The 27,664-nt window shown below is 39.9% G+C and overlaps 1 protein-coding gene across 1 annotated transcript in view; it reads left to right on the top strand.

The window, feature by feature from the left end:
• LOC309548122 (uncharacterized protein) overlaps positions 1-27,664 on the top strand; it is a 537,501-nt gene that overhangs the window by 477,130 nt on the left and 32,707 nt on the right. Inside the window, exon 32 of the mRNA XM_082248087.1 lies at positions 20,939-20,996. Within this exon, the coding sequence (XP_082104213.1) occupies positions 20,939-20,996 (58 nt within the window). The remainder of the gene's footprint in view (positions 1-20,938; positions 20,997-27,664) is intronic.

Genomic DNA, 27,664 nt, shown 5'->3' on the forward strand with positions numbered 1-27,664 from the left:
TACTGCGTGTTCCTCCCTGCCTCTTGACATAAGCCACTGCCGTGGTGTTGTCCATCCTTAACAGCACTGAAGCCCCCTGTGTTAGATGGTGAAAAGCCTGGAGTGCTTTGAGGGCGGCTCGAAGTTCTAGAACGTTGGACACTACTCCGTGACCTGGGAAGTTCCATCTGCCTTGTGCCACTTCGGTCAGACAGTGGGCTCCCCAACCGGTATTGCTGGCATCGGAGGTTATCGTTACCCAGGAAATCGGAGCGATTGAGTGGCAGTTGGTCAGATTTGTACGGCGTAACCACCAGGGAAGGCATCCCTTCATGAATGGAGTCAGGTGAATAACCTGTGACAAATTATCCGTCGTCCACTGTTGGAGAAACCCCTTCTGGAAGGGTCTCAGCTTCCACATAGCCCACTTCACCATAGGCGAGGTGGCTACAAGCGTCCCTACTACCTTTAGACACTGGCGAGCAGTGAGACGAGAGGCAGCGAGAGCGTGAGACACCCTGCTCTGGACTACAGGAATTTTCTCTTCTGGCAGGGAAATGGTGCACTTCACCGTGTTGAACAGTGCCCCGAGAAACACCAGCGACTGCGTAGGCACCAGATGGCTCTTTTCTAGATTCAGAATCCAACCGAATTCCTGAAGCGTAGATGTCACTTGCTCCAGATGTAAGAGTAACTGATGCTTGTCCTGGGACAGAAGGAGGAGATCGTCCAGATAATGATGCAATCTGATGCCTCTGGTCCTGATGAGAGCAACAACTGCCAGCAAGGTCTTCGAGAACGTGCGAGGCGAAGTTGAGAGCCCGAAGGGAAGACACGTAAATTGCATGTGAGCACGACCTACAGCAAACCGGAGGAACTGATGGTACTCTTTTGCCACAGGAACGTGGAAGTATGCGTCTTTTAGGTCGATCGATGCCAACCAATCTCCTGGGAGAATCGAATGTTGAATGGTGACTAGGGACTCCATTTTGAACTTTTCTTGATGGATCGACCTGTTGAGATAAGTGAGGTCTATTACCGGACGCCAGGTGCCGTTCTTCTTCTGGACGAGAAACAGAGGTGAATAGACTCCGAAACCTCGTTCTGCCTCGGGAACTGGCACAACAGCTCGCTGAACCAGTAAGGAGTCCACGTAGGCAAGAAGAATCTTCTTTTTCTCTGCCGAAGGAGGAAGTGAGGTTGCGACAAACCTGGGTTTGGGAACGTTGTCGAACGCCCACGAATGTCCCTGGGACACGATGTTTAACACCCAGGGATCCTGAATCGAGGCCGCCCAGACATCCCGAAATTGGAGCAACCTGGCCCCTACCGGGAAGGCCTGGACGGGCCCAACCTCAAAAGGATTTGGTGGCCTCCCGGTCACCGGACGAAGAGCCTTTAGAGCCTTTCTGGAAGGTGGATTGCCTTGACTTCCAACCTCTTCCGTAGGACTTGCCTGGTTTGTAGCTGCGTGCTTCCCTGGCACGATTGGCAGTTTGTCTTCTCGGGAAAGAGCGCTTCTGAGCGCCTGGGCGTTTATCCTGAGGGAGGAAACCAGATTTTCCACCCGTGGCCCGAGTTATGGCTGCATCCAACTTGTTCCCAAAGAGGGAAGAACCCTCAAAGGGAATTCGGCACCACGCCTGTTTGGAAGCAGCATCAGCAACCCAAGGCCTAAGCCAAAGGGCGCGTTTGGCCGTAACCGAAGCCAGCATAACTCGAGCCAAAAGGCGAATGGTGTCTAGAGACGCCTCCCCCAGAAAACCCGCAGCCATCTTCAGCTCCTGGATTGGGGAGCTCTGGAGCACTTCCTCCGAAACTCCTCCAAGGGTACCCTCGAGGGCATTAATCCAGACTTCCATGGCCTTTGAAATCGTAGCCAAAGCCAAAGCTGGCTTACAGGCCATGCCGGCCGAAAGATATGCTCGTTTAAGATCAGCGTCGATCCTCCTATCCAACGGATCCCTAAAAGAGGCTGTATCCTCCATTGGAAGGGTGACATGCTTGACCAAACGCATCACCGCTGCATCCACACTTGGGGAAGATTCCAGATACTTCACCTTATCTTGTTTAAATGGATACAGCTTCGCCATTTTTGTGGTCAGAGAATTTTTCCTTTCCACTTTGCTCCACTCTTCTGTAATTATATCTCCCAGTTCCCCTAGAAATGGGAAGTCCAAGCGCTCTTTGCATAGCTGCTTGAAGTATTTTCGCTGTTTTGCCTGACATATACTTAAACAATACCACAGACTAGCACACAAAAGGCACAACCAAAAGAAATAAACAAATAAAAAAGGTCCCATCACAGGGCTTACCACCCTGCCCAAGCAGAGAAGGGTCCCAGAGGCACACCACCGGACTGTGTCTTCAGGCAAAGATAGGCCACCCGCGGCAGCAGGGCTCTCTCGGCCAGACCACAGCGATCCTGCTGAGGGTCTCTTCCATTGCCCCCTCCATACCCTGCTAATAGCCAGGGCTTATCGGAGTCTCCACGACCCAATCTGCTTCAAGGTATAGGACTTGAAAATAGTAGGAACATAACACCGTATGTATGAGGAGGACGAAAAAAGAACACTGATGCTGAAAGGGAGCAAAGATTTATGGGAGTGGGGTCCTATGAGGTAGGAGAGGAGGCGGGGCCTACCCAAACGTATGCTGCCATGGAGTCTGTCAGGAAAAATATATTATATATATATACTGTGTATATATATATATATATATATATATATATATATATATATATATATATAGCTATATAAATAAAAAAATAATAAATTATAAATAGCTATATATATATTTATATATATAGTTATATACACACATATATAAATATATATACAAATAAAAATATATATCAATATATATATATATATATATATATATATATATATATACATATATCAAGTATAAACTACCATAAATAATAACATACAAACGATTACTAAGTTTCTTGAAAATCAATAACTATTAAAAACCTATATTACACTACATGCTCAAACCCTTATGCTCGCCCATTTTTTCTGCTTTGAACACATCAACTTCAGGGGCAACATGTTTACTCGCTGTCTAATATATCCCACCCTGTTTTAGATGCTATTGTAATGAGATAATCAATGTTTTTCAATTTTCCTGTTAGTGGTCATAAAGTTATGGCTGGTCGGTGTATATTTATGGGTAATTAATCAAATGATAAAATGATAAGTAAAAAAATTTAAAGGAGCCAGCCTGCCCAGTTAGTGTAAAACACTGAATAGTCTTGGCTTTTTACAGTCCTGATTTTTTCTAACATTCAACTTCTGTCAACCCTTAGCAACCATTTTTCTATTGGAGGCAGATTGGAAGATGTAAGGTATTTTAGTGTCAACCTCACAGTCGCATTTATCAAAAGGCATAACATCTAATTATTATTTTGTTTATAAATTGTGGTGGATGTTATTAAAAATAGGAATGAGGAGCCTGTATCTGGTTTTATATAGAATTGTCAATTTGGTGTTGTATCTAGTAGTCTAATACACCACATCCCCATTTTTGCCCTGATTTCTGAAAAGCTGAGCAGGAAAGAGCCCTTCATCACACGGTGTAGACCTAAATGTCTATCAATCCCCTAGAGACAAAAGGTTTGTTTTTCCAGTCCAGGTGGGAATTGTGGGTTAACCTTTAGGCTATTTTCTTTTATGTCCAAAACATTACACCTACATTTTGACCCATGAGAGGCTATTCAACCTTCACTCATTGTTCTTTTGCTTTCCCGAATATCCAGTCTAACTTTCTGACTAATAGTGATGCACAAAGAATGTATCTTTTGCATGTGAAAAGCTAATTGTGTTTTGCTGAAACAATGGAAGTGTGTAGCAAGGATATATATTTTCCAAAATAGTTTCTTCTCCCATTGCAGCCTAGTGTTAAAGAAGGCCTTCTTTCTCAAATCCTTACTCTATAAACCTGCATACCTCAATAGGGAGAAAATGATCATATTTACCTATATCCTTGTCACGTGTTTGTCACACTTACCTATCTTTGTCCTGCCTCTGTGCTGCCTGGGTCCCTGTTCCCGTGACACCATTCTTGAAATGTACATGATACTGAGTATGCGCGAAGATGAAGCGCGTAACATCATGTGCTTCATCTTATGCATGTGCCATACGGCACTACTGGCATCTGTTGGGGAAAAATCCCTTCTCTGAGATCTTGGGGGGGAAGCTTTTTTCCCCCCAGCAAATGTAATTTCATAAAGTACATGCAGGAGATGAAGTACATGGCATTATACGCTTCATCCCAGGCATGCACAGTATGACAATACTGCAAGATCTCACAGATTCAGTACTGGATTTCCAGTGATGGCAATGGTGACCTTGTGTGCGGCCAAGGCTATATCACCACTGCCCCACTGCCTTCAGGTAAATCAGGGAGTTCAAGATAAAAAATGGTAAGTAAAGCAGAAAAACATGTTAAAAAATGTTAGGTAAATTCACATCAGCATTGTAGATTGTAAATACGTATGATATTATTTCCCCGTCGCCAATGCATATTATAATCAATTGCCTAGGACATGTATGAAAGGAATAAATAGGTATAAGATATACACTGGATATTACCCCCTTCACCCTTCCTTTTTTTTTTTTTATCCTTTTTCCCCTTGTGTGTATATGTACATTTACATTTTATATACCTATATATTTGTGTATTTGTGTGTTGTTTAAACCCAATAAAGACTTATTAAAAAAACAAATTCACATCAGCATGCAGAGATGCATGCTAATAAGAAATTTAGAGCACTTTAAGCACTTGAAGACTGCCCCATGCAGATATACTGGGGCAGGGCAGCCCTCCTGCTAAAATCACATAGATGTACATGAGTTCGTACACAGGGTCTTTGGCATGTTCGCACGCCGCCGTTGACCCACGATCCTTCACAGGAGAGGCAGAACGGCGGTCTGCCTATGTAAACAAGGCAGACCGCCGTTCTGTCAGAGAGGAAGATGGAGATCTTGTGTTTCTGCTAAGCAGGAATACTGATCTCTGTCTTCCTCCAGTTAGTTCACCCCCACACAGTTGGAAAGCACTCCCTATCAGCACTCGCTGATCTCTGTATTAGTGTCACTGGTCCCCAAAAAAGTGGCAAAAGTTTCAGTTAGATGTTACAGCCCCTGTAAAAACCGAAGATCTCCGCCATTACTAGTAAAAATAAAGAAATAAAAATTCAATAAAAATATGCTATAGTTTTTAGACCTTATAACTTTTGCAAAAAACAATCAATATACTGTACACATATTGGGATTTTTTTTTTACCAAAAATATGTAGCAGAATACCTAAATTGATGAATACAAATACAAATTGGCCTAAATTGATGAATACATTTGATTTTTTGCATTTTTTTTATTGGAAATGTTTTATTGCATAAAGTAAAAAATATATATATATTTTTTTTTTTTTCAAAATTGTCACTATTTTTTTGTTTATATCACAAAGAAATAAACACTGCAGAGGTGATCAAATACCACCAAAAGAAAGCTCTAGTTGAGGGAAAAAAAGGACATTAATTTTATTTGGGTAGAGCGCCGTGCGTCCACGCAATTGTCAGTTATTGTAACGCAGTGCCGTATTGCAAAAAATGACCTGGTCATGACGAGGGTAAACCTTCGGGTGCTTAAGTGGTTAAGGGTCTTTTCACATGGACATATGTGTTTTTTCATTTTAAGCATTAATGCAAATTCTTGCTGGCAGAACTGGCAGATGATCCTGCAGAAAATATGCATCTAAACTTGTATTTAGATGTGTTTAGATGCATACAGCTTTAGATGTGTACAGTTCTTTTATTCAAATGAATGGCTACATGTTTAATCGTGTACTTGTTCAGGCTCATCTAGGCTACATTCACACTTGCACGACTTCTCATGCAACTTTGGACATGAAGTCGCATGACAAGTCATTTCCCATGTTTTCCAATAATATACATTCATATACGTGCGACTTAGTTGCAGTAACTTCAAAATAGTTCATGCACTACTTTGGTCCTATTTTCATGCAACCTGAGGGCCATAGACTTCAATGTTAACCCTCAAAAGTTGCATGAAAGTCATACCTAAATGGTATACAATGCAACGGTTGTGCAACAGTTGTCCATTATCATTGGTAAAAGTTGTATCCAAGTTGCACCCATCCAAAGTTGCGTCAAAGTTGCATCAACGTTGAATCAAAATTGCACTCCAAAATCGGGACAACTTTGGAGTCATACAAGTGTGAATAGAGCCTTATGGCCCGTACACACTATCTGAAAATCGGAAGAGAGATCGTCCATTTTTCTTCGTATGCTAGTAGCATATCGAAAATAAAGAGTTTACTAAAGTTACGAAAATTCTGGTGAGACAGGATAAAAATTCAGAAACGATGTAATGTGTTGTAATGTATTTGTATTGTATTTTCGAACGACAACTGTACTGATTAAAGGAAAATCATACAATCTGGTATCATGCTTGTCTGATATTGGATGAAATGTTGTGATTTGCTCTTGAAAAGCTGTGTACTAATGATCAGAGTTATGCACCATTGCTTCGAAAGCGGTATTTTTCATCCAATTTTCGGATCGTGTGTACGGGTCATTATGCATAGTCACTTGTACAATCTGCAGATCTGGTGTCTTACTTTTTTCTGCCCAGCACACATTTTCACAGGTTTTTCCATGTGTATTTGCTTGTTGATTGCTATAGTGCTGCATTTAGGTGTGCATAAATCTATGAGCAGTGTGCATTCATGCAGCATTTTTCTGCTCTTGTGAATGAGCCCTAAAGGTTTCTAAAATAAGGCCACAAAGAGTGGTTGGAAGGAACAAAATGACTGTGTAACAAAATGATGTTAAAGGACTTCTGCCATAACATGGTATTATAGAAGAGTAAAGTTCTGCCTGTGTACATGCACTTGCTGTGTTATATCTGGCTTATGTTCAGACCTTGCACAACTCATTAAGCAAAGGAAATAAATGCAGAGCTACTCTGCCAAATAAAGTCTGATCTGCAGACTTGCAGAATTAAACATAAACCACCTTTGTACTATTGAACAACTGCTTAAGTCTCAAGGGAATAATGTTTCCTGTTAGCCATAAGACTCTATATTAACTCCCTTTTCATTTTGGGTTCCATTGCATGCAAAATTACTAATTACAAGCAAAATAAAAAAAGAATGTATGCAATACATCTCTGTAAGACATGCACAGTTTCCCATTTTATATATATATATATATATATATATATATATATATATATATATATATATTTATTAAGGTTTAAGCTTTGCTTGCAGCTGCTGTTCCAAACCTTTCAGGTAAAGGATAGACATGTGCAGTTTGTTTGATTCCGAATTGAAATTCAGACAAATTTTCTGTTTTCCGAAATTCGAAAATTCGTCTGAATTCGGAACCAAACAAACTGCACATGTCTATCCTTTACCTGAAAGGTTTGGAACAGCAGCAAGCATAGTAATATTTATTGCTTGGCGCGAGTGTATTCATAAATGTTTTTCATCTATAAAAACATGGATATTCTAATTCTTAAAACCTTAATAAATATATATATATATATATATATATATATATATATATATATATATATATATAAAATGGGAAACTGTGTATGTCTTACAAAGATGTATTGCATATCTTCTTCTTAGCAAACTAACAGAAAAAAAATTGGCTAAAATTCGAATCGATTCAAATAGTTTTCTAATCAATAGTTTTCTAATCAACTGGCGACCCTAGCATAAGAAACAAACTATTCAGAGAAAGGAGATGCAATAAGACACGTGGCCACTCACTAAAATTAGAGGAAAGGCGGTTTAACCTTAAAATGCGTAAGAGGTTCTTCACTGTAAGAGCAGTAAGGATGTGGAATTCTCTTCCACAAGCAGTCGTATCAGCAGGGAGCATTGATAGTTTCAAAAAACTGTTAGATGGGCACCTTAGAGACCACAACATACAGGGGTATACAATGTACGGTTAAAAGCAAACACACACACACATCATAGGTTGAACTGGATGGACTGGTGTCTTTTTTCAACCTCACTAACTATGTAACTATGTAACTATGAATAGTTTTCTAATTCGAAAAGTTTTTGAATTCGAATAGTTTTCGATTTATTTTCCAAATAGAATAAAATAGAATAGAAAGTGAATAGAGAAAAATAGAATGGAAAAAAAGAATAGAATAAAATAGAAAGAATATAACTATCTTCTGGAATTCTAATTTCAAATAGAATAAATTAGAATTTGAATACATAAGAAAAGAATAGATTAAAAAAAAAGAATATAATAGACTATAATAGGATATAAAAGAATAGAATTAAAAAAAAAACAATAGAATAGAAAAGAAAATAGAATAGAAATAATATAATCATTTCCCAAAACTCAAATAGAATTGAAATGAATAGATTAGAATAGAACAGAAAATAACAGAATAGTATAGAAAAAACAACAGACTATAATGGAACAGAATATAGCAAATATAACCATCTTCCAAAATTCGAATTTTAAATAGAATAAATTTGAATTTGAATAGAAAAGAATAGAATAGAAAAGAATAAATGAGAATAGAATAGAAAAGAATAAAATAGAATAAACAAATAGAAAAAGAATAGAAATAAAAAATAGAATATAAATATTATAACTATTTTCCAAAATTCAATTATAATCAATTCAAATTTGAATATAATAGAAAATAGTAGATTGGAATATGAAGATGGTTATATTCTTTCTATTCTATTCTGTTGTTTTTGCTATGCTATACTATTCTATTATTTTCTATTCTATTCTAATCTATTATTTTCCATTAAATTCAAATTCAATTTGATTCTATTTAAATTTTGGGATATGTTATATTCTTTCTATTCTATTCTATTGTTTTTTTTTAATTCTTTCTATTCAAATTTCAGAAGGTGGTTATATTCTTCCTATTTTATTCTATTCTTTTTTAATTCTATTTTGTTCTTTTATTGTCTATTCTATTTTGTTCTGTTATACTCTATTATCTTCTACTCTTTTACGTTCTGTTATATTCTTTTCTATTCTAGTATATATTTTTTTCTATTCTATTCCTTTACTTTGTTATCTATTTTATTGTATTTGGAAATTGGATAACAATTTGAAAACTTTTTGAATTAGAAAACTTTTCGAATTAGAAAACTTTTCGAATTAGAAAAATATTCTAAATAAATTTGAAATCTATTCAATTTCAGAAAGTTTGCATCGATTCAAATACGAGTAAACGAAATGAATTCCAAAAACGAATCATACGCATTAAACAAATTTAACTAAACAAAATTATGCAAATAACGAATCAAAATTAAACTAAACAAATTTTTTTGTTCTGTACATATTTAGTAAATGACAGTAAATGATCCACAAGGGTGGTGTGCTCTGTGAATGAACAGCACTCGCTTATATAAATACCAATGTGACATGTGTACAAAAAAAACACAAAACGTGACTATATACAATTTAAAAACATGCACAATTGGTAAGTGAAGTCCAAAAAAAAAAAAAACGGTGTGCTACACTGGGCTTAGGTGGAATGCACGCTGATACCTAGGCGGTTGTTGCTAATACTGCTAGTGCAGATGCCTGCCCAGGATGAATTTTTAACTATCTTTTTGTAAGCCTACCTTGTATGAAGGATTTTAATAAATAGCCCATTTTTTTACGCTATGAGGAGTTTTTTTATTTTTTTTTTACTTTCACCCTGCCTGGTAATATATACTATCTCTGGAACCACTGCTCATTGTGAAGAGGTGGCGTGGGGAGCTGGCCAGAGGATACACCCTGGTCACGGAGACCTTATCAAGCTATGACCCTTCTTGTCATACGACAAGGTGGGTAAACAGCATCTGGTGAGTGGGGATCTTCACTACACCTATTGCACGTGTTGTTTATTTGGGAGCACATTGAGGAACTGTCAGATAATATAAAGCCCCGTACACACGTTCAGATAATCGGACGACTTATCGTTCGCATTTTGTTGCATGATACTTACATCGAATTCAACAATGCGTACAAACCATGATTTTTGTCATACGATTCAGGAAAAGCTTCCTGGTTGCTTAGCTATGTATCAGATGGTGCAAAACAAAAACAAATGGCAGCCAGGCTTTTCCCGTGCTATTTTAGTGTTTCTGATCATGCAGTGGTCTTTGTCGATCGATTTTTAGCGGACGCATAGTGTACTAATGAAACGATTGTCGTTCGCGGGGCTATCGTACGACAGAAGTTTTTCTGTTTGTCCCTTCGGATTTTGTTGGATGAACTGTCGTGATCGGCTGTCGAAAACTGTGTACTAGCGATCAGATTATCGTGCGATCAGGTCGAAAGCCAGTTTTATCGTACGATTATCAGAACGTGTGTATGGGGCATTAGTACCACAGGACACAAGTCTTTTTCAGCAAAAAACTCTGTATATTGGATGTTACATATGTCCAATGTGGATCAAGCAGTTTACCATTAATAATAATATTTCTCTAGCGCTCATTGACAGACGTAGTCCTCGGTGATACACCACCTTCGGGTTATGTTGCCTCCACAGGAGCAGGACTAGACAGGAAATTAAAAAGCTCTGGCCACACCCTAGGGGCAGTCCCAGAGGGTATATCCTCTCTCTCTCTCTGCCTCAGCAAATCAGTTATTTTCTGTCTAGTTAGGAGTAAGGACCTAGATACCTTGCTGGGATCTTAGGTCCTGGCAAGAATTTTTTCTTAAAGGATTTTTTAGACAGCTTTTTTTCTCCAGTGTTCCTGTGAGATCTTCAAGCAAGAAAGCTGAACTGGGCGACGGGCTGGATGTTTAGATCCGGTGGTCACCCCAGTTCAGCCTACGAGCGCGTGCAGGCCATAGCTCCGCGCTGGGTCGGCCGCGACAAAGTCCCATTAAAGGACTGTCCACGCGAGTTAAACGTCTCGCTGAAACGCCAAAGACCATGAGTCACGGCGTCCGTATCGGTCGACAGCCCTCCCGCCCCGGTGGAGAGGGGTACTGTCAGAAGTTGGTGCCCGCCTGGTTCCGGTATGGTGAGTAGTATGTTCCCCCTTTTCCCTTGACGGGTCTTGTGGTGAACGCGGGCCCCTCTCTGTATGGTAAGATAGAGTCCCTCTCTATCCTATAACATGACACAGATCCTCCTACTTTGAGTGTGATTTTATGTGCAAAAAGCCAGGAGGCTTGGTTTGGGAGCTAACAATCTAATTGTATACATGTTAAAAAGATGTAATCTGTGGCATTCTGGGAATCTTACGGTGTTAAGAATAAGCTACCTACCAGTCAGAAGCCACGGACATGTAGACTGCCTTCCTAATCAGATCTCCAGCTATTAGCAGGCCTCCCGAATGGCCATGCGGTCCGCCAGGGCCGGTACCGCCAACCACGCCATATCCCCATGCAGAGAGAGTGTTGTGTGCCCTGCAGCACACCGCTATTCAGTACAGGCCGCCGCCATTTTTTTTGCTGGATCGCACGAGCCGCCATTTTGGCGTAGCCTCGTGTCTCCAGCATGGGGGCGGCCATGTTTGAGGTGATCCAAACACCTCGTGGAGCTTGGGGGAGGCGCCGGAAGGCGTGCAGAGGGGCGGAGCCGCCTCCTTTCTTCCTGGGCAGCCAGCCAAAAGACTTCCTGTTTGTCAAGACAGCGCTGTAACCTGTTGCAGTTAAACTCTGAGCATCAAGTGGTGAGCCTGGGGGTCTATCTCTCTCTCTCTCTCGATCGATAGGGATCCCTAGCAGGTAACACTAAGGGGCTTTTGTGGCGCTGGGGGTCTGGAAAAAAAAAAAAAAAGTTTTTTATTTTTGAATTATATTATCCAGGAAGTGACTGGAATTATCATGGACCCTGCCACACATATTCCCCCACCTGTTTCCCTCGAGGGGGCCACGGGACCCGCCGGTGCACAGAGTATAGAGTCATTTACAGCAATTTTGGAGTCTATGGTGGCTCGGGTGGAGGCGGCCTGTCAGGGACGGGGGTCAAGGAAGCGACCCCCGCCTACCCCTATACTATCTGACACCTCTGACTCTGATTCAGAGATGGTCACTGCAGTTGCAGGTTCCTCTGCAAGGGCTGTTATCCCAGGTAAAGCCCCCTCAGACAGTGAGGAGGACGCTTCTTCTCCTGCTATAATTCAGGAAGAAGCATTGGTGGACGCACTAGTTGTGGCAGTGCAGGAAACCTTAAAACTTGAGGCTTTACCGGCAGAGGCAACTGAAACAGAGATTCCTTTTGGTACTAATAAGCCCATCAAAACGGTGAAGGTTTTTCCTGTACCTAAATGTTTCGGTAATCAGATTAAAGGAGAATGGGAGCATTCTAAACGTACCTTTACTATTTCCAAGCGTATTGCTAGACGCTATCCGTTTGAGGAATCCATCATTAAGAAATGGACGGTACCACCAGTGGTGGATCCACCTATTTCCAGGCTGAATAAAGCCACGGTTATTCCAGTGGAGGACACTTCGTCCTTTAAGGATCCGGTGGATCGAAAGATGGAAGCAGAGTCCCGCACCATCTTCTCTCTGATAGGGTCAGCATTTAGACCAGTAATTGTTATTGGTCTAGTTTCCCAGACACTTACGGAATGGGCGAAAATGGTACGCCAAGATCTTAGGGGAAAAGATATTCCCCAGGAGACATCTGATTTGATGGAACAGATTATACAAGGGCTACAGTTTATCTGTGACGCAGCCTTGGACACTACTCCCTTATTAGGGCATGCATCTAAGTCAGCGGTGATCCTCAGACGTGTGCTGTGGTTAAAATGCTGGTCAGCTGACCTAGGTTCCAAAAAGACCTTGACAAATCTCCCCTTTCAGGGGAATCGTCTATTTGGGGCCAACCTAGATGAAATCATTAAGGATGCCACTGGGGGCAAGAGCACTTTTTTGCCACAGGCTGCTAAAGCTAAGGGACCTCGCAACAAGCGAGGACCTTTCTTTACCGCCCATAAAGGGCGCCCGGCTGGTACTAGCGGGAAAGGCAAGACTCCTCCAGGAGGGTTCAAGAAGGGCTGGTCGGACAAGCAAAGGACCAACCCAGCCAAACCCGAAGCAAAGGAGTACACAGCCTGAAGGTGCGCCCCCACCCGGTTTCAGGGTGGGGGGACGTTTTCACCGGTATTCAGGACATTAGATCGAGCATCAACCACTACTACCGGTGCGATTCTTCCCTTCCAACATTTAAGTACTATAGGAAGCGGTAGTTACCGTTCCCTGAATAGATCTTTTCCTTTACCTTTTCCTAAGATTAGTCCCGATACCTCACAGGAATCGGATCTGGTTGACCAGATAGGCCAAGTAGCCTCTAGTCGGGTGACTTCGGTCCCTGAGGTTCAACCAGAAAAGATCACCTTTCCTGATAACTATCAGGTATCTGATAAATGTGTGGGAACAGAAAACGACCAGACTTTCTCGGATGGTCGGGGCCAGATACCTCTAGGGACGCCTGGTTCAGATTCTATCAGCGCCAGTGGTCCTAGAAATTCTAGGCTGGCCTCCTCAAGCCGGCCTGGCCGACTTGGACATGTTAGTCGTAGACGTTCCGTGGGAACTTCGTCTCAGGGAGTGTCTGTGGTCTCAAGGACCAATTTACCATCATGCTTTACAGTCGCTGGGTTTAATGGCCTGGCCATTGAGACCCAAGTACTGAAGGACAGAGGTTTGTCTACTTCAGTCATTCCTACCCTTATTAAAGCAAGGAAAGCGACTTCCAGCAAAGTCTATTATCACACATGGAAGACTTATATTGCGTGGTGCGAATCTTTAGGATTTCCTCCACGTACCTATTCGGTGACTCGAATATTGGCCTTTTTGCAACAAGGGGTTGAGCAGAAGCTAGCCTTGAGCACCATCAAGGGTCAAGTTTCAGCATTAGCAATCTTCTTTCAGAAGCCTTTAGCTACCAAATCCTTGGTGCGGAATTTCATCCAGGGGGTGCGGCACCTGGCTCCTCCAGTCCGCGCGCCCTTACCGCCCTGGGATCTTAATTTGGTTTTGTCGGTTCTACAGAAACCTCCCTTTGAAAACATCAGGGAGATTCCCTTGCTTACTTTATCCCAGAAGGTGGCCTTCTTGGTGGCTATTACTTCTGCTCCCAGGGTGTCAGAACTGGCTGCATTATCATGCCAGTCCCCTTACCTAGTGATTCATAGGGATAAGGTAGTACTTCATCCTAAGCCATCTTTTCTTCCTAAGGTGGTTTCAGATTTTCATCTGAATGAAGATATTGTACTACCTTCCTTGTGTCCTCAGCCCAAGCATCATCGGGAACATGCGTTGCATTCCTTAGATGTGGTTCGGGCAATCAGGGTATACCTGAAAGCTACGGAATCTTTCCGTAAGACGGATTCACTTTTTGTGATCACGGATGGCCCCAGAAAGGGTTTGCCTGCATCTGCCGCGACCATTGCCAAATGGATTAGACAAACGGTGGTACAGGCTTATTCTATTAAGGGTCAGAGTCCTCCGTTCCCTGTTAGGGCGCACTCCACTCGAGCGCTCAGTACTTCCTGGGCCTTTCGCCATCAGGCGTCAGTGGTCCAGGTATGTAAGGCGGCCACCTGGTCGTCGGTACATACCTTTACAAAATTCTATAAAATTGATGTGACGGCATCGGCGGATGCCTCATTTGGCCGCAAGGTTTTGCAGGCCGCAATTTGAGGAGACCGGTGGTCTACCTCGAGGGTTTTTTTCTGTTTGAAAAAAAAAAAAAAAAAAAATTTTTCTCTTTTTTGTTGAGTCTCATCATTAAGGATGAGCATTGTAAACTTCTAGTTGGCACCGGTTGGGCCTTCTAGATTGGGATTTGATTTCATTTTCCCACCCCTCAGTTGTGATACTGCTCTGGGACGTCCCGAAGGTGGTGTATCACCGAGGACTACGTCTGTCAATGAGCGCTAGAGAAAAATGGATTTTTGTAAAATCTTACCGTAAAATCCTTTTCTCTTAGCTCATTGACAGACGTAGTCCCCGCCCCTCTGTTTTTTGAGTTGGGTTAAAATCTCTAGAGACTGCTTTTTCACATAACTGATTTGCTGAGGCAGAGAGAGAGAGAGGATATACCCTCTGGGACTGCCCCTAGGGTGTGGCCAGAGCTTTTTAATTTCCTGTCTAGTCCTGCTCCTGTGGAGGCAACATAACCCGAAGGTGGTGTATCACCGAGGACTACGTCTGTCAATGAGCTAAGAGAAAAGGATTTTACGGTAAGATTTTACAAAAATCCATTTTTTTTTGGACTTCACTTACCAATTGTACATGTTTTAAATTGTATATAGTCAAGTTTTGTGTTTTTATGTACACATGTCACATTAATATTTATATAAACGAGTGCTGTTCATTCACAGAGCATACACCCTTTTGGATCATTTACCCATGTTTTTATACCTTTAAAGACTTGGTCATCTGGCAGAAATGCACTAAGTTCCTAAGTCCTGTTTTGGGCTGACAACACATTTTGTGCATTGTTGTGGACTGAGTGGTGTCAGCCCTGTCCAGTTTTCCTTTGCTAAACTCTATAACTTCCTCATATCCTATTCTCTACACCAGCCTTTCTCAACCTTTTCAACACAGAGGAACCCTTGTAATAGTTTTCAGGTCTCAGGGAAAATTACTATATTTACAACTCAAGATACATTAGTGTGATGGTCAGTGGGATGAATGCTCATTACACCTGTGGACATTGGGAAGAATTACCCTCTTACAGATAGCTAAAAAGATTAATGGTGTCAGAGGAATTTATGGGAGAGTCGGAAATTGCTCATTGCTCAATGAACCACTAGCAATTTTTGGAGGAGCTCTTGTACTTTTTTGGGCGTAATGCGTCCAGCGATTTTCTTTGCGCGATGTTACTGCGATTCGGCAGGCGGAAATCGCGGCAACATCGCTCAGCGTTTAGGGGGCTATTGCAAATCACGGGCAATGCACAGGCGTCCCGCGATTTGCAATAATCTCCGGATCGCGGGCGGAATCGCGTCGCGATCCATACGCTGACATGTGAATGGAGCCTTAGGGGAAAAGGAGGTTTGTGGTTAGCTTTTTTGTGCCAATTAATAAAAGCAAATATTGAAAAATGTTCTTTTGTCTATACATTCATTGCATTGCACACTTTTTTAAATTGAAGTGGATGTAAATTCACACATACCCAGTGAAGTGAACATCCTCAGATGATACACAGAGATTAAACAAATCTCCCTACATAATTTTTACTTGTATATTCAGCTTTCTATACTGTTTAGAAAGTGCATGTCCTGTTAGAATTTTCTCTACCCGATTCACCTGTGGGTGTGAATTCTTGCCATACACTGTAAGACAGCTGATTGGAGGAAGGGCACACACCCCCTCTCCAAATAGCCAGAAACATGAAGAGCTGTGCTGTGAATAGACCAGCTTTCTGCAAATCTATTTACAGCACCCACCCTGAACAAAATTCAGCCTGGTTTTATCTTGGTTGATGGGGAACTTATCATGCTGATAACAGAAGAACAGAGCAGGAGAAAGCCATGGGACTTAGGGATTTGAAGAGAGATAAGTAAACACTACAGATAGATGTGCCCAGGTCAAATTTAATGAATGAGGTTGACATCCACTTTAAGTAAAGTTGGCCATAGATGCCTGCTTTAGTCGCTAGCAAGAATCAATGTATTCTCCCAGCAGGTACGGTTCCCCTCCCCCGCCGGGAGAAAACAATGGCTCTGCGGGAGAGATTACCCCATCAACACTGACTATGCAGTAAAGAAAATCACTCCTTTTATGGATGACCTTATCATAAACTAATATTAATATGTAATTCGATTTCTAAAACCATCATGTTTGGACTAACTGGTTCATAAAGTAATCCTGCCACAAAAGTCAAAGCAAACTGAACATATAAGCAGAGGTTACTTTCAGGGAAAACTGCATTCCAAAACAATCAATAGAGCCAGAGATATATACAAGCACAACTTTAACCACTTGCCGACCGCCGCACGACTATCTACGGCGGCGGTCAGCCCCTCACAGGCAAAGTGACGTAGGTCTACGTCGCTCGCCTGTGAGGGTTTAGGGAGCGAGCGCGCGCCGCCGGAGGCGCGCTCCCGCTCCCGCGTGGTCACGGACCCCCCCGCGCGTGTGACCGGCGGACCCGATCGCCGCCGGCCACTCTGCGATCGGCGGGGGAGAGGGAGAAAGTCAGGCAGCTTGTGTAAACAAGCTGCCTGTCATTCTCCTCTCTGTATGAGAGCTGATCACATGGATCTACTATGTAGATCCATTGATCACTCTGCATACAGTTGAAGCCACAGCCAATCACAGTTAGAATCACGCCCCTAGGGACACACACAGCCCCTCCCTCTCAAATAAAGTTAACCCCTTCACTACCAGTGTATTTTTACAGTAACAGTGCATATGTATAGCACTGATTACTGTAGAAATGTCACTGGTAACCCCAAAAGTGTCAAAAATGTCAGTCAAGGGTCCGATCTGTCCGCCGCAATGTCGCAGTACCGCAAAAAAAATCGCAGATCGCCGCCATTACGCGTTAAAAAAAAAAACAACAAAAATGACAAAAATCTTTCCCTTTGTTAGTAAACGCAATAACTTTTGCGCAAACCAATCAAAATACGCTTTTTGCGATTTTTTTTACCAAACATAGGTAGCATAAAACAAATTGGCCGAAAATATTAAAAAATTTTGATTTTTACATTTTTTTTTGGGGGAATTTCATATAAAAAAAAGGGAAAAATATTGCTATTTTTGCAAAATTGACGCTCTTTTTTTGTTTATAGCGCGTGATCAAAAAATCGCACAGGTGATCAAATACCGCCAAAAGAAAGCTCTGTTTGTGGGAAAAAAAGGACGCCAAATTCGTTTAGGTACAGCGTCGCACGACCGCGCAATTGTCCGTTAAAGTCACGCAGTGCCGAATCGCAAAATAGCCTCTGGTCGTTTAGCAGCCAAATCCTCCGGGGCTTAAGTGGTTAATACAAAAAGTCAAGATTTGTCTAAAGCTTAGATGCAGCCATATGGATGTTTTCATGATATTCTCAGGTTGCATATGCCAGGATTGTGACAGCTCTACTTTAAAATGCATGTTTACTCTACAGAAAAAGAGATTTGAATGTCTTTAATGCTGTGTAAGTGTTTCCCATTATGGATTTGTAGTCAGGTAGTAGAATGAAAACTCTTATGTTACAATAGCTTGGATAATCTTGAAGGACTTATGAGATATCCACAAGTGCTCACAAATACCTAACAAGTACAAACATATCTGTAGGGTCTGTACCTGCAATGTCCTGCTATGTAATGACTCCCAAACTCCAATATGTTATCATAGAAGGGTGAAAAGACAGGCATTATATGTTCTTCATAAAGCCAATTATTCTGTTTTCCTACGTCTTTGTAGAATGTGATGTAATGAAGTGCAGTGGGCTGTATTTTATGTAGATATTAAAGTTGGATTCCAGATATCCTAATTTTAACAACTGAGAAGTTACAAGGTTTTTATCTATGTAGTATAGCTCAGATTTATTTTTAGTTGTCAGTCAAAAAAATCAGCATTCTACAGTATGTGCTTCTGGAAATACAGCTGTTACTGTACTTCTGGACTCTACTGATACCTGTGGCGCAACTTAGATTGACAATAGCGCCACTGTCTCGTCTCCTCCCCCCTGCTTACACCATCACAACCGCAGGGTGCATTTACTGATTTATGGTGGCATTATATAACTACTTGCTGTCTGTGTTCTGTGATCACTGATGGAAGTCCTACATCATCGATTGCCTTTGCAGGTATGCAATGCCATGATTAAATTTGAAGAGCTGGAAAGGAAGCTGATGGTAAATAAACCATGTCCTTTAGATGCATCCACATTTTATCGTGCCCACCATTCAATGTGGCACCATGGCATACTGTTTTGTACACTTTGTTGGCCTAAAGAAATGAATCCCTACCATGGAACGACTAGTTGGTTGTGTTTTTTTCCCCAGGCCAACAGTTCTCAGTTGTATGATGTTCCCTCCTCCAGCCCTATTGCATATAGTAGTACAGGAAAAGCGGACTGTACAGGTCCCATAACCACTGCTTTGAAGCAGAAAAAAAGGTACTTTAGCTTTTTTTTTTTTTTTTTGTAGAATGGCCTGAGTGTGCTCAAGGTACTTAGGGATTTATTTATTAAAGAAATAAAGCATGGTCACTTTGAAAAGCGAATTTTCACTTTGCATAGGATTTTCCACTTGGCTTAGAGAGTATGGAAAGCTGTGCTAACTTCAATCATCCAATCATGTGCAGGCAAAAATGCTGTGTATTTTTAATTGTCCTTGCGTAGTTGGATATCCTTTGCAAAGTGAATTTTCAACACAGCAACTAAGGGAAATTCACTTTGCAAAATGAACATGCTTAATTCTTAGTAAATCAGGGTCATATTGGTTTCCAATATGGTGGAGCAGGATTCTTTGCTATTGCTGTAAGGACAGAAAACAATTTGATGGCTCTTCAAACAAATAGAGACATGTACTTGTCTTGCAAACGACAGACTTTTCCAGCTGCATTGCAAAACAGAATCTTTAGATACTGTTGTTGGTCAGAAAATTGGTGATTTCTGTATTATTAGAGCACGAATGTTGCAGTCTAAATAATGCAAATGAGAAAAATAATCATAAAGAGTGTAATTAGTTAGGTACGGCAGGTAACAACAGGATTTGGATTGTGTAGGTGACATAGGGGTTGATTTTTTAAAGGCAAATTGACTATGCACATTGCGAGTACAGTTGCACTTATGTTCTCAAAAGCTTAGTGAATGTGGGGAAATTTCACTTTTTAAAGCATACCAAATCAGGTGAAATTTAAAAAACAGCATTGTGCTTGCATATGATTGGATGATGGAAATCCACAGAGCTAAGATAAATAGACTTTGTACTTTCCCCAAAGCTTAGTGAATGTGGAGAAGCTCTGCTGATTTTCATGATTCAATCATGTGCTAGCAAAAGGCTGTGTTTTTTTTCCCTTGCACCTGATTGGGTATTTTTTTTAAAAGTGAAGCTTCTCTCCATTCACTAAGCTCTGGGGAAAATCAGTGCAACTGCACTTGCAAAGTGCACAGTCTATCTGCCCTAGCAAATTAACCCCCCAGAAACATAGAAGAGTAATGGAACAAAAAGATCAAGTTTTGCATCTAGTCTATCCCTTTTTTTTCTTTCTATTTTTTTTTTTTACTTTTTTTGTCTGAGACCATGCACCATTTTTGTTGCCCATTTTGGACTTGTTCAATATCTCTTTGTAAGTCAGGTCTCCAGAATTGGAATTAGTATTCTAAATAAGGTCTAACTCAAGATCTATCTAGGGTAATTAGGACCTCCTTCCTCCTATTGGTGATCCTTTGTCATGTATTTGTGTCAAACACTGTGGTCCCGTAATCCTGAAAGCTGTTTGTAAACCAAGCAGAATGGATTATATTTCTAAGGATCATTTTAGGATTTAAATAGGTTCTTCAAATCATACAACTTGCGTGTGGTCATTTACAAATATACAGTTCAACTGGATGAATCATGGAGATATTTTAATACACTGAATCATGTTAATTGTTATATGTTAGCAATATTTGTAAAGGTTTTTTTTTTCTTGTAAATGTGTTGTTCTTTTAACTCCAGCATTGTTTTCTAATGTTTTATTGACAGGATTTATTATTGCATTCTTTTCCATGATCCTATTGGTTGTGCATGCCACAAGCAAGTTTATTGTATAAATTAGCCATTTCTTGCTTAGTCTTTGCACTAAAGGTTATTAAAACATATTATTTCTCCCTTTGCAAACTGTGGATTTTGTACAAATTGTGAAAATTGTCAGTTAAATTATATAAACTAATAATCCAACATTTTTTTTACTTGTCTTCCTTAAGTATAGCATTTGGATATTGAAATACAAAAATACCGACTGTTACTTAATCACTTTTCCTCTGCTTTTCTTGCAGTGACTATGTCAGTAGTGGTATTCACAGTGCTCCTCTGTTTCAAGGGTTTCTGAATGCCGTAAGTTTTTAATATATGTTTTCATATTTTATATTTATTTATATTATATTTAAAATATTACACTTTTGTTATATTATACGTTTTTAAAAACAAAAAATGCAAGTGCCCTTATGGATTTTATAGAATTGAAATATTCAAACAAATTTTTATGTAAGTTTAGATTTGCAAAAAAAAAATGTATATTATATTATATTATATTATATTGTATTTTATTAAATTATTTGGCTGTCGAAGGATGGCTCTTGGAATTAGAAGTGATAACTAATCCGCAATATAAGTTTCTTCTCCAGAAACTGAATTTACCCTGATATCAATCACTTCTCAGTGAGCATAAAAGGAATGCAAATAATTAAAGGGCTGTACGCTTAATACTGTAATGGTTACTTAAGAGCTAGAAGACCACATGTGTTATTAGTACAGGTTCAGGCAGCAGGCAGCAGGCAGCAGACAGGACAGCAGCTGTCATACTTCAAGGGACCTTTTACCCCTGGCTCTTACTTAGCTCAAACCATTACTTTTACTTTTTCATAAAGCAGTGGTATGGCTTTACCGTGGTGGCACCGCTGCTTTTCAATAAAAAAATCTTCGGGTACATTTATAAAGACCAGCAATGTGATTTAAAAATGCGGCCTCTACTTATTTTAATTTTTGGAGGAAAAACAAAAGGCAGAAGGAGAAAGGTCCTATTACATGTAAAACCATGAGCCCAAACTCTTTTTCTGTCATAGAGTAATGCTGGCAGAGGTGCTTATAATGGTCAGTTTTTATTAATTTAGTTAAAAACTTTATCCCCAAAGAAAAATTAAAATATTATGTAACTGCCTAAAAAATGTTAGCTGGATTTAGGTTTTCATTTGTTAGGGCTCTTACATAAAGTCCATTTAAATCTACAAGTCCAACTGACACTGCCCTCTACAGGCAATGCCATGGGTATCTTCGTTAATCCTCCATAGATAGAGGAGTCATCCTAAAGCTGGGTATGCACAGTTCCTTTTTTGTTCAACCCAATGAGGATACAGGGATTTCCCATGCCCCACTATTGTATTCTGACAGCGGGTGCTCCCGTCGTCAAAATACAAAGATCTGTGCTGCAACTATTGTATTCAAGTGTTGATCGAATGCTGGTTTTCCAGCAGGACTGCCATCAGAAGAGACAGAAGCCGCTCTAACAACTAGCTTCTGTTGAAGAGACAGAGGTACACACAGAGCACATTTTGCCCAGTCCCTACTGAATCTACTGATTATAGTTACTGGTTGGATCACCAGGTAAAAATAGAGGGAAAATGCCTAGAAACAAAACACTAAAGCAGCCACTACATCTAAAAATTGGTAAGCTGCAATATATAACATTTTGGGTTTTTTTTGGGTTTAGATACATTTAATTCACAGGAATCCCAAATTTAGAGATGAAACATATAATTACTAGAAAAAATACACATATTAAACTTAGAAATTCCCATGAAAATTCCTTAAAATGTTATAATTAGAAAATGTTTATTCAAATATCATCAATTTAAAAAAAAAAAATGAATAATTTATCAAGGAACATTATTCTGAAAGAAAAAATATAATTAAAAGTGTTCTATAGTCACAACATACACTTTCGTTTTGTAACATTAGCACTGTAATAGCAATACAAACAATAGTTAATTTACAAATCCAATATAAGCTTATGGTTATCTCTTCCAACAACATTCTAGATTCCCTTAATGCCTTGCAGCTTCTCCTGTGCTGTTTACTTTCAATTTCTAACTACCACATGTGAAAATTAATATGATACTATCACACTGGCCTAATGACAATTAAGAAGCATGATATTTCCTAAAGATTTGGGGCCTTTAAATGTTGGCACTAATACAGCCCTTTGCTGCTTTGGAGAAGTATCCATTGATGTTTCTCAGGTAACTATAGGTCTTTCAAAGGGGACTATAATTGTTATTAATAATAAAATCTACAGAAAATCATCAAAAAGTTAATTTTATTTCAGTAATTCAATTCAAAAACCGAAACTCATATATTTTATATAGATGTGTTACACATAGAGTGATATATTTCAAGCATTTCTTTCTTTTAATTTTGATGATTATGGCTTACAGCTAGTGAAAACCCAAAATTTAGTATCTCAGAAAATTAGAATATTACAAAAGACCAATAAAAAAAGGATTTTCAATACAGAAATGTTGGCTTACTGAAAAGTATGTCCATGTACAGTATAGTATGCACTCAGTACTTGGTTGGGACTCTTTTTGCATGAATTTTTGCATCAATGAGGCGTGGCATTGAGGCCGTCAGCCTGTGACAGTACTGAGGTGTTATGGAAGCCCAGATTTCTTTGATAGTGGCCTTCAGCTAATCTGCATTGTTGGGTCTGTTGTCGCTCATCTTTCTCTTGACAATACCCCACAGACTCTCTATGGGGTTTAGATCAGGCGAGTTTTCTGGCTAATCAAGCACAGTGATAAAATGGTCATTAAACCAGGTATTGGTTCTTTTGGCGGGGTGGGCATGTGCCAAGCACTGCCGGAAAATGAAATTAGCATTTCCATAAAGCTGGTCAGCAGAGGGAAGCATGAAGTGCTCTAGAAGTTCCTGGTAGAGGGCTTTGGACATGATAAAACACAGTGGACAAACACCAGCAGATGACATGGCTCCCCAAATCATCACTGGCTGTTGAAACTTCCCCCTGGACCTCATGCAACTTGGATTCTGTGCCTCTCCACTCTTCCTCCAGACTCTGGGACCTTGATATGCAGGAAGTGAGGGGTAAGTCAAACCTCAGCATTTTTAGAGAAGTCAAGATAATGGAGAAACTGACACTCTAGATAAAAACAGGAGCCAAAACCACACTACAATAATTGGAATACCTCAGAAAGGGGGGGAATCTTTGGATGGATGTAATTATGTGAGAACTCAATTTCTGATGGAAGTAAAATTATAGTTGAATATATAGCAAATTAGAAAAATATATATAGTGTGTCTTAGTTGCACATTATTATGAATTCAGATTTTATAGGGAATTTACAATATAATGCTGAGCTGCAATGAATTGAAAATTGGGTAAATCTTAAGTACTGGTTTGATCATTCCTATATTAAAGTAAATACCTACTAGAAATGAGCCAACCAGGAAAAAGATACAATTTAAGGATTTTTTTAAGCATATGCTAGCAAAAGACATGCTGATAGGAGGAGAAAGAAGCGTAAAAGAAAGATGAGCTGATTAGTGTGCTGTTTCTCTATTTACTGTCCAGTCACAGGACACTAGTTGTGGGGACTAGACCTGTAAGTTTTACCTATTGGTAACATAGTAAAATCAAGTCTTGCCCTGCCAAAAAAGGCTATGTGGAGTGACAGAGCTATGTAAATCTCAGGATTGGATAAACAGAAATTCAAATCCATTGGTAGGTAAAACATCTGCTATACAGTATATATATTTCATGTGTATATTTAGCTGTTTGACTAGAGTTAACCTTTGCAATGGGCACATACAGAAGAGAAACGTGACCATATCTCTACAAAAATATTATTTTACCCTTCCTTATGAGTGTGATACTGGCTGTTAGTAAATTTGATTCTGCTCCTCCCGGCAGAATGTAAGTATTTCGGAAAGATGAATTTAAAAGTAAAGGCTAGATTTTTTATAATTCAATAAAACTCTTCTCTCTTTGCCCATTCTCTTTTTGAACTATTCTCATAGGCGTGCGCAGGGGGTGTGCCAGGTGTCCCCTGGCACACCCTAATCACTATGTGTGGTGCAGATTCCCCCAGCTTCCCAAGCTTCTTCCCCTTCTCTTGTTGCCCCCCCCCCCCACCTTGCAGTGCTGTTGGTTTCCCTCCTCTCCTCTCCTCTCCTCTCCCCTTGGCTACTGTGAGGTATGTTTCAGGATGGAGAGTGGGGAAATATGTAATTTACCAGCCCCTTCCATTTCTAAATGAACACAGTGAACACACTTGCTCACTGTGTCCATTTATTACTGAAGCATAGTAAACTGTGTTTACTTTGCTTCAGTTTGTGAATGAACAGGAAGCCATTCAGCACAGAGCACTTCCCATTTATTCACTGTCCCATGTAGCTGAGGCTGCAGAGAAAGGCATGTGTGTTTAAACGTTGGGGTGCACACCCTAATGCAATAGGCTGCACACACCCATGACTATTCTGTCAATCAGCATGATTTAGTGGAGAGAACAGGCTCAAGCCTACTGTTAACTTCTGTCTCATGGATAGGAAAGTATTGGTTCATTTGTGATACTGAATGATTTGTACTCTCCCTATTTTAAAACAACAACCCTGCTTTATAATTTGGCTGGAGTTCTCCTTAGAAAATGTGATTATTAACAGAAAGCAACATATTAGGTGGGGGGGGGGGGGGGCATTGCCTATGACTGCATTATTTTGCAGTGTAAGAAATTGAAACAACCTAAACAGTTCAACAGTTTAAAATGATTAAGTAATCCCTCTGCAATCTCATTACCCTTTTCATATCTTGAAGCTTCCATTGAGATTTAATAGGATTACTGTGTCTTGTCAGATAGATATAAATTGTTTATGAAGCAACGTGTTTTCTTTTTGCCTGCTTATCCTTGTGACGAGTTCTTGTAACGTGAGGATCAGACATACAGTTTGTGACATATGCATACATCATAATGGGCTGGTTTACAAACTGTGGTTCAATAGCATTTGCCATGAAGCTGTTAAATAAATTAATCACCTTGTGTATTTTCAAATTATGATAAGAATGCAGCAGTCTAACAGCCACCCAGACAAGGATGTTATAAGGTTCATGTAATCATTTTAGCTAGGTAATCATCATATTGAAGTAATTCAGTTGTATGTGTTGTATGCAATTCCATTATAACACTAGAAGCTGATATTTGTAGGAGTTCTGAAATTGAATTGTCATTACTTAACAATCCTTATGCCAGTATTAACTGATGCTAGCGGCATTCCCATAGGTTTATGTTGTCATTATAATCACCATGCGGCTTGTCTAATAAATATGGCACGCTTACAAATAAATCCCATAGTCAGCTATTAAGATATCAGTTTTGTACATAGACTGTGAAATATTATGTCAATAATAGTGGCCTTGGTTGAATCAATGTGTTGCTTCCTGTATTGATGTTGCTTTTATAGTCTATACAGACATCTGTGTGTGTTTTTTAAACCACTTGTGTAATGATGTACACAAATAATACTTGCAGTTACACGTAGCACAATATTCCAAACAATTTATAAGAATTTGTTTCAAAAAGATGTAAAAAGAAAAAGTGTGACAAAGAGAACGCCATACAAATGCATGTGTAGATAACATAATAGATATTACTACAGATCATGTGATCAATACTGCTACAGAGAGAAGATTTATTACATAGTACAGCACCAAGGAACAGTAACTAGCCTATAAACCATACTGCAAATTAGTAGGAATTTTACTAGTTAAAATTTACTACAGTAGACTAGAGTTTAAAAAAAAAAAGTACAAGGTCTTTCAAATCTTTAGAACCTTCCTCTTTGTGTAGTTGTTGTGCTTTCTGAATCGATAACATTGTGTTTTTAAAAGACTTTCTCTTAAAGAGTAACTCCACTTTTGTTGGGAAAAAAGCACCCTCTGGGTGATCTATGTACATTGCAAGGATTTTAACCACTTCCATACCGGGCAATTTCTGGCACTCCGCTCCTACATGTAAATATCATCATTTTTTTGCTAGAAAATTACTCAGAACCCCCAAACATTATATATATATATATTTTTAGCAAAAAACCCTAGGGAATAAAATGGCAGTCATTGCAAATTTATATGTCACACGGTATTTGCGCAGAAATTTTTCAAACCTGTTTTTTCGGGAAGATTTTTTTGAATTAAAAAAAACAAAACACTAAAGTTAGTCCAATTTTTTTGCATAATGTGAAAGATGATGTTGTGCTGAGTAAATACATACCTAACATGTCACACTTTAAAAATTGTGCACACTCGTGGAATGACGCCAATCTTCGGTACCTAAAAATCTCTATAGGCAATGCTTTAAAAATGTTTACAGGTTACGAGTTTGGAGTTACAGAGGAGGTCTTGGGCTAGAATTGTTTCTCTCACTCTTAACATTCGCGGCAATACCTCACATGTATGAATTGAATGCCGTTTACATATGTGGCCATGACATACGCATGCGTTCGCTTCTGCGTGCGAGCATGCGGGGACAGGGGCACTTTAACTTTTTTTTCTTTTTTACTGTTTATTTAATTTTAATTTTTTTATTTTTACACTTTCTCTTTTAATTTTTTTTTGATCACTTTTATTCCTATTACAAGGAATGTAAACATCCCTTAAAATAGGAATAGTGCAAGACAGGTCCTCTTTATGGAGAGATCTGGGGTCAATAAGGCCTCAGATCTCTCCTACAGGCTGGAAAGCCTGAAATAAAAAAAACAAACGATCTCGGCCGAGATCACGGCAGTATTGACAACTGCCAGGCCGGGCGTGACATCATCACGGGCTCTGAGAGTCATAGAGAGAGCCTCTATGGTGGCCGATTCCTTCTCCAGCTCACTGTTTGCATGGACGAGCGGGTAGAAGCACCGGAGGGTGGCGGGAGGGGGAACGTCCCCTCCCTCTGCCTGTAAGAACAATCAAGCGGCTGAACAGACACTATGATTGTTCTTATGGTGAAGGG

Source organism: Pelophylax lessonae, assembly GCF_965119305.1.
Source record: "Pelophylax lessonae genome assembly, chromosome: 2".
NCBI classification, from domain to species: Eukaryota; Metazoa; Chordata; class Amphibia; order Anura; family Ranidae; genus Pelophylax; species Pelophylax lessonae.